The sequence below is a fragment of the Camelus dromedarius genome, chromosome 1 (assembly GCF_036321535.1).
Source record: "Camelus dromedarius isolate mCamDro1 chromosome 1, mCamDro1.pat, whole genome shotgun sequence".
NCBI lineage: Eukaryota > Metazoa > Chordata > Mammalia > Artiodactyla > Camelidae > Camelus > Camelus dromedarius.
In genome coordinates, this window is record NC_087436.1 from 122,682,423 (window position 1) to 122,690,648 (window position 8,226).

The following is an 8,226-nucleotide window of genomic DNA, read 5'->3' on the forward strand; positions in this document are numbered from 1 at the left end:
CAGCACCTCCAGACTCCAGGACAGTCCCAATGCTTTCATGCAAGAAGCACACAGCCTGGGGGCAGCCCACACCTCTCAGCAGGGAGAGAGAGCACTTTGCCGTGCTGAGTGCGAGTGTGTGCTTGGGAGAGGAACACCGTGTGGTTGTATATTATGGTATATTATTCCATTATGCTTATTACATATCATATTCAATATACTGTATTCTATTTGCTATGCTTCAGTGAGAATCAGTATACATTATACTACATCTACATTATATAAAACGTCATTTTATGTGTGTTTGTGTTCATGATGAATGCGAGTTGTACCAAGAGAACTCACATTTCTCTTCCTCACATGTGTGTTAATGGACGTGAGAGAAGACCTTGACCCCCTGCCCACTCAGCAGGGTGTGGGGGTTTTGACCGCTGTGTTTGTGCCTCACCTGGTGACATGCGGTAGGGGTGAGTATGCACTTGAGGGGCTTGTGATACGATGTCACACTGAGACTTGGCCACCTAGAGCCGGGTCAGAACCCAGCCCTTGTGACTGGCCCCCTTAGGGCACCACCCAACAGCTGTGCCCTGATCCCCCACCAAGGCACCAGCTCAGGGGACAGGGGACCTGTGTGCCCCTCCTCACGAAAAGAGTTGGATGAGTTGCCAGCACCAGCGCAGAGTTGGCAGGGCAGAGAGTGAGGCTGACTGCAGGGATGTGAGTGTACTTGTGGGTCACGAGCTCCAGCCAGTGCGCCTGGGTGCTCATGAATGGATTTGCACTTGTGTTTGGTGCATGCTGGTGTGTGTGTGTGAGTGCGTGTGAATGGGTTTGCACATCTATATTGAAACTTTGCGGGGGGAGGGGTAGAGAGAGCCTAGGAGTCCCGCCAGGAAGGTAGGGGTGGGAAGGAGATAATTACCTCTCTGTGATGAGAGATTATCCACCCTCCTTCCCCCAGAGGTGATTTATAATTTAAAGATAAAGAATAATCAAGTCCTGGCAAGGAAGGACACAGTGTTGTGGGTCTGATTAGAATCTCGGGACCGACCAGCACGTGGGGGAAGGGACGGTCTGGGGGAGGGGAGGTCTTGCCTCCCCCACCCGCTCTCATCCCAACCCCCGCCCCCGCCTCCCTGAGGCTCAGCATGTCCGAGCTGGGCCCAAATTACAGCCAATCGGTCCCCCATTATTTCTCCCAACTTTTAATTTCTGCTTCCAAAGGATCATTGCCCGCGGTAATTGCAAAGGACCCGTCCTTGTGCGCAGAGCAGGCTCCGGGGACCGCAGTGTGAGGCGGCGCACACCGCTCGTGCGCACGCCCGCGCGCACACACACCCGCCACACACAGCCTCTCACCCTGAAGACACTCGCACGCGCGCTCCCACCGCCGGCTCCCACCTGGGTCCCAGCAGCGGCCGGTGTGCTCGGTGGCGTGTGCAGGGAGGAAGGAGCAGCGGTGGTCCCGCCCTCCGACGCCGGACGCCAGACGCCGGCTGCTCTCTCCGAGGGCCGAGGGCCTCAGGGCCCTTCAGAGAAAACCTCGCCACTGTAGACAAACGTGCGCAAATAGAGACCCGGCCCGAAGGACTTATTTCTCCAGGCATGGGAAGGGGAGTTTGCCTTCATGTTTCCCCTTACTTGAAAGGAATCGAGTTTTGTGAAGGCCTCCTGTCGTTTGTACGATTTTTCTGTCCACATTTTGGGGCACGGAGACCGGAGGGCCGGTCGGCCTTCTCCATTTTCGATTCCACTTTTAATTAGCCAACCTAGGGGCCGCCGGTCCCGCCCCCAGCGAGGACAGGAGGCCAGACCCTAATTTGACGACGCAAAGAGGACGGGGGCGGGAGGAGATGGAGGGCCAGAGACCCTGAGCAAGGGAGACCCCGAGACGCGAGGGGAGACCCTGAGCGGAGTGTCGGAGAGAGGCAGGGCCGAGATCCACGAAACGCCTGGGAAGGGGCTGAAGACGCGGCGAAGATGCCGAGAGTCAGCCCGCGAGGACCCACCCCTCGCCCCGGCCGCCGAGGGGCGCTGGAGCCTCGGGAGCCGGCTGAGCGTCAGGGCCCCGCGCGCCGGGAGCCGGAGGAGAGGCCGGCCGGGCGCCGGGATGCCCCCGCCAACTCCTAACGCGCGCCCCGGAGCCTCCGCGGCCCCTCCGCAGATTGATCCCTCAATTATTTAAAAGCTGGGGCTGTCTCCTCCCCCTCCACCCAGGAGGCGGGAGCTCCGTTTCCGGACGAGCGGAGGCGCAGCGAAAACGCCGCTAACCGCGACAGCCTCTCTGCGGACCGCACTCCGGCTCCGGGCTGTGCGTCTGTCGGTCGGACCCGGGCCTCCATCCGTGTGTCCCGCGAGGGGCCCGCCTCCTCCGCCCGGGACCGTTCGCAGCCAATTAGGCGCGCGCGCTAACGAGGGCGGCGGAGCCCCGCGGCCGCCTGCGGGCGCACGTGTGTGCAGCGAGTGGGCGCGTGGGCGCCGCCGGCGGGGCCGCCATAAATGAGCGGGCCGGGCGCGGCGGGCTCCTGAGGCGGCGGTGGAGGCAGCGCCAGGCAGCACCGGCCGAGCAGGGGGCCGCACCGAGAGCCAGCCGGGCCGCGGCCGCCTGCGCTAGACCGTGCGGCGGCGCCCGGGCCGCGGGGGATGGGAGCCCAGTAGCCAGAGGGGCCCGAGCGGCTGGAGCGGCGGGAGGCCGGCATGAGCGCAAGCGGCCCGGTCGCTCCCGCGGACGGCCCCGCGCTGCCACTGCCGCCGCCCGGGCCCGGCCCGGGGCCCGCACCACCCGCTCCTGCCGCCGCCGCCCGGGACGCCATGGACGGGCGCGCCGAGCTGCCCGCCTTCCCCCGGGCCGGAGCCCCGCCGCTTGCCGCCAGCGACACAGTGCCCGCCGCACCAGAGGGGGCTGGGGCGGCCCGGCCTGCCCCGCCACCGCGCCCCACCTCCTTCTCGGTGCTGGACATCCTGGACCCCAATAAGTTCAATAGCAGAAGACGCCGCTGTGTGCTGCTGGGCCCCGTTGCGCCCTCGGCGTGTGCCCCATGCGCCCCGGCCCCGTGCGCCCCGGCCACCGCCGCCCCGGGACGCGCGCCGCACTCAGAGGAGCTGGAGCGCCGCGCCCTCGCCGCCGCCGGAGGAGCTGGACCCGGCACCGGAGCTGAGTCGCCGCGTGAGTAGGACACGGCCGGCGCCGGGTCCCTGGGGCAGGCCGCGTCTACGCGTTGACGCTCCCGGGGCCCCTCGGCGAACCTGGCCGGCCGGGTGCCAAGGCTCGGTGGAAAGTTCGCAGCGCGCGGGGCTCGCACCGGCCCGCCCGCGGCCTCCGTTCGACCCGGACTCCGGGACCCGCACCGCCCGGTGCCTCCCGGAATGGCTCCCCCGGGCCGGGCCCAAGGCTGTGTGTGCTGCAAGGCTGGCCCGGGTTTGGCGACGCGCGTCTCCGGCACTGGGGACTAGTAGGTGGCGGAGGAGGGGGGATCGTGCGGAGCTGCTGGCCGAGGACCTCCCCACTCCCGCCGCAGCCTCCCGAGGCCTGCCTCCCTCCTTTCCTTTTTTTTTTCCTTTCTTTTTTCTCTCTTTTCTTTCTTTTTTTCCTTCTTTCTTTCTTTTCTTTTTTTTTTTTTGACAAATCAGACTAATTGTGACAAAACGCTGGTTATCTCTGGAAAAACAATTAAATCCCTTCGATTACAGTTAAGGGGAAATGTGCTTAGCGGCGGAAAGCGGCCGGTAATGGGGCGGCCCGCGCCCCCGGCCGGGTCGATATCCCATTACGGCTGCATGCATATCTCTTTCAAGCACCTTGCAAACTCCCCCCGAACATCTAAATTATAGGGTCAAAATTCGGATAATTACTCGATTAAAACCTATTACACTTATTAGGGGCCGCTATTGATCGAGGATTGCATTCGACCAGCTCCTGATTGCTTTTGGTGCCCCCTCCCCCGGCCCTTCCTCCCTCTAACTTCCTGGGCCCTCTGCCTAGCAGGGACAGGTATGCAGGGCCGGCAGGGCTGGGGCTGCTGTTCTCGGGCAAGGGGCCTTGGGGCACCCGCCCTGGGCTTCCCCGGGGTGAGGCCGAAATCAGGGAGGAACAAACCCCCGGGGCTGGGGGGAACCCTTTGGGCTTTTGGCCTGGCCAGGGTTCTGGGAGTTTCTATCCCGAGCTTCCACTCAAGTGGGGAACTCATCTCTGGCAGAAGGCCCAGTTTATTGGTGGTTCAGGGAGGGAGCTGGGTCAGGTCCCCTCCCTCCTCTTGGTGGCAAGGCGCTCTCAGGGTCACCTGGGAAACGGTCCCCACTCCTGCTAAGGGCTGTGGGTGGGGGCCAGGACACTTGCCCTGCTGGCCTCCGTACGGTGTCTGTGTTCGCCCTGGAGGAACCTTCCAGGACTAAATTTGGCCTTTATTCCTCAGTTCTCAACTTGACAGCAGCCTTAGTGTCCGACTGGGTGGCTCTGTGTAGGGCACCTGCCCTGGCTTCTCTCATGGTTCTGTGACCACCTGTGGGAACAGGGGCTGCACAGAGGCACCCCCAGGCCCTGACCAAATTTCTAAGATTCAAATTGCAGCCGCCGCAGGGTCCTCTGCTCGGAGGATCTGGAGCTGCTGCTCAGACAGCTGGTGGGGACTCCCATCTTGGCTGGTCTCAGCACTGCTCTGGACCCCCACCGACAAGGCCAAGTCAGGACCTCCTAGTCAGGACCAGCCCAGACTCACTGGGGCTTCAGTGGAAAGGCCGAGGGCGGCCAAGTTATGGGGCCCCAAGGCTTGAGGAAGGGATGGGGGGCCAGGGCGGCGAATTTGGTCCTCAGAAGTCGCCTCCTTGCCTTCAGCTCTGACCCCACTCCCAGGTCTCTTGCCGCCTCTTAAATGCCCAGTAATTGGCTGGCCCCATGCCTTGCCGTAATTGGAGGGTAATACATGCCGAAATAAATTAAATGGCCGTTAACTAGTTTGTACATTACACAAAGTGAGTTTAATTAAGTTTGTATCTGCCCCGCAGATCGATGGGATCTCTCCTTCCTTGTACACCGGCAGCCCTGCCCCGCTCTGCTCGGGCAAAGGCGCGCGGCTCCGGAGATGGCGGGCCCGAGAGCCTCTGGAGAGAAGGAATGAGCAAGGGGCCGAGACAGAAGCGCGGGCGGGCGGGTGAGAAGGAAAGGAGAGAAGAGAGCAGGGAAAAGAAAGCTAGGGGAAAAGGGCTGCGGCAAATGAACGAAGAGAAACAACGGACACAGGAATGGGACTCGTTACGGGAAGCAAGCCGGCCGGAGGGGCGGAGCGAGCGGAAGGGAGGGCGCCGGGTCCTAACTGTCCCGTCCCCGCCCGCAGACGCCGGCGACCCCTGCAAGGCGGACGAGGCCGAGGCCAACGGCTACAGCAGCGGCGGCGGCGGTGGCCGCAGCCCGAGCGCAGACAGCGGGGACGAGGCGCCCGACGACGACGAGGACGAAGACGAGGCGCCCGAGGCGGGGGCGGTGCGCAGCACGGAGGCGCGGGGAGGCGGCAGCAGCCTCGGGGCCCGCGGGTCGGGCTGCCAGGGCGAGGCTGAGACGCCCCTCGGCGCCGTCGACGAAACCACGGCCCCCGGCCCTCGCGGGAACTCGCCCGGAGCCCCGGGTCCGCCGGGGACCTCGGCGGCGGCGGCAGCGGCGCCTGGGGGCGCGGGGACCACCCCGCAGGGCGCGGCGGCGGCGGCGGCGGCGGCGGCGGCCAAGCCCAAGCGGAAGCGCACGGGCTCCGACTCCAAGTCCGGGAAGCCGCGGCGCGCTCGCACCGCCTTCACCTACGAGCAGCTCGTGGCGCTGGAGAACAAGTTCAAGGCGACGCGCTACCTGTCGGTGTGCGAGCGCCTCAACCTGGCGCTGTCTTTGAGTCTAACCGAGACGCAGGTGAAGATTTGGTTCCAGAACCGCCGCACCAAGTGGAAGAAGCAGAACCCGGGCGCCGACACGAGCGCGCCGACCGGCGGCGGCGGGGGACCGGGGCCGGGCTCGGGGCCCGGCGCGGGGTTGCCCGGCGGCCTCAGCCCGCTCAGCCCGTCGCCGCCCATGGGCGCACCGCTCGCCATGCACGGCCCGGCCGGGTACCCAGCGCACGGCCCTGGCGGCCTGGTGTGCGCCGCGCAGCTGCCCTTCCTGTCGAGCCCGGCGGTGCTCTCGCCCTTCGTGCTGGGCTCGCAGACCTACGGCGCGCCGGCCTTCTACGCGCCGCACCTCTAAGTGTGGCTGGGGACCGGGCGGGGCAGCTCCGTGCAGCTCTCGCGCCCCGGAGACCGCGGCCCGAGGACTCGAGGGTGCCCGCAGGCCGGCTCTTTTGTAAGGCTGCGGTCGCTGACTCTGTACATAGCCGGTTGCTACAGGAGAGTTTTAAATTTATAAACGACTGTACGCGGGCCTCTCAGAAGCACTTTGCTGAACTCAATCAATAAAGCGCAGGAGGCCGTGCCCGCCCCCCTCAGGCTCCCTCTCCGCCCTGGCGGGGTCCTCCTCACTGCCCTTTCGTGGGGACATCAGCGTGGCCCAGGCGCCCCGCGATGCTTGACCTAGCACGAGGCTTGGGCCCCAGTTTCCCCGGTGTTCTGTGGCCAAACTCACCCTGTCCTGGGGTGCCAGGTCCCCCCACCTGCTTAGGGCTGGGTGCACGTTTCAGCGGCTGTGTGGGCTGAGGCCCCTCCAAGAGCCCTGTGTCCCCACGCCTTTCTTTCCCTACCCCAGGCCCTGTAGCCTCGGGGACATCCTCTCCCCCTTCCAAGTAGCCTCAGGGGACCTTGGGGGTAGGGAGGGCCCAGCAGGATTGTGAGGGCGGGGGCAGTGCCGCCCCTTCCCTTCTCCCTGCTCCACGCTCCAGCCCCACTCCCCCTCAGCTCTGCCACTCCGGAGCGCCAAGCCAGCCAGCGTTGGCTCCTGTTGGGTTCACCTGCCGGCAGGCACCATGATGAGGGAGCTCCTGCCGCTTCCCAGAGGAGGAAAGCTGGTGCTGACCCGGGTTGAGCCGCCTGCCCAACAGCGCCCGAGCAGGACCCTAAGCCCAGCCCGCAGGAGTCCAGTTCGGCCCCCTCTCCTCCCAGCCCGCAGCCCTGCTCTGGATGAGGTCCCCACCCGGGCTCCTGGAGACCTGGGAGCCTGGGGCAGCCGGAAGCAGTGGTGCCTGGCCAGGTAGCTGCTTGGATGTGAGAGCCGAGCTCGGGGATGCGGGCATTGCTGTGCAGGGATGAGGGGTCCCTACTGCAGTGCCACCCTGCCCTGGGGTGGGCTCAGACATTGCCAGACGACTTGGTGGGGCTTTGGGCCTGCCTCGCCATGTAGGTGGTCCATGGCCCACCCCTGCACCCGCAGAGGGGCCAGCCACACTGAGCCCGCGCCCCCTCCAGGTGTCCTTCTCTGTGTGCAATAAGCAGGCTCTCAGAAGGACTCGTCCCTGAGCTGGTCAGCCATCACCAGCCACTGTGGGCAAGGCTGGGGCCGAGGCTGGTGTTGGGGAGCAAGACCACTGGCCGGGTGGGAGTGGAAGGGGCACCTCCGCCATCAATGGTAGGCAAAGGGCAGGGGAGGAGCAGCCCGACCACCGGGCACATGGGAAGGGCCAAGGCATTGGAACCGTTCTGCCCAGTGCTACAACCCTGCCCCCTGGACCTCCGGCAGGCTGCCCCTCACTTGCCACAGAGCCGGGTCCCACCCATGAGCCACCCCCTCCTCTGCTCTCCTGATCAGCACAGAAATTCTCTAAGTAACCCTCCTGGGTTACCAGCCCAGGGGCTGGACAGTCCCCATCCAAACTGCACAGCACCACCCAACCTGTGGGCATCCCGTGTGTCCCCGAATCTAATAGGATGGATGCTGAATGGTGGGGACATCCCTGGTTTCATCACTGAGGCCTAGACCTCCAGAGTCTAGATGGCCAACAGAGGAGCCCCAGAAGATTCCAGAAGGCTCTCGGCCTCAAAGCAGATCATCAGCATTACTGTGCACTTAGCCCGAGCAGACGCCAGGGGCTGCCAGGCAGGAAGCCGCAACCTCAGTTCTGGGAGCTGTGGAGGAAGACACACCCATCAGGACCTTGTAGGAGCCAGGTCTGTCCGCCAAGGACCCCGCCTCTAAGCCACTTCTCTGAGCTTGGCGGGGCCTGCAGGAACAGAGGGAGAGGAAGGGGGAGATGGCACTCCTCAACCCTTCCTGCCACACCTGCAACCCCTCCACAAGGCCTGGCCCTTCAACGTCCTCTGCAGGGGAGGGGGGGAGGGGGGAAG

General features: G+C 64.8%; 1 protein-coding gene across 1 annotated transcript; it reads left to right on the plus strand.

The window, feature by feature from the left end:
• Positions 1-2,676: 2,676 nt before the first annotated feature.
• NKX1-1 (NK1 homeobox 1) lies at positions 2,677-6,199 on the plus strand. The gene is made up of 2 exons (XM_031463516.2): positions 2,677-3,145; positions 5,310-6,199. The coding sequence occupies exons 1-2, from the start codon at positions 2,677-2,679 to the stop codon at positions 6,197-6,199; spliced, it is 1,359 nt and encodes a 452-aa protein (XP_031319376.2).
• Positions 6,200-8,226: the final 2,027 nt, after the last annotated feature.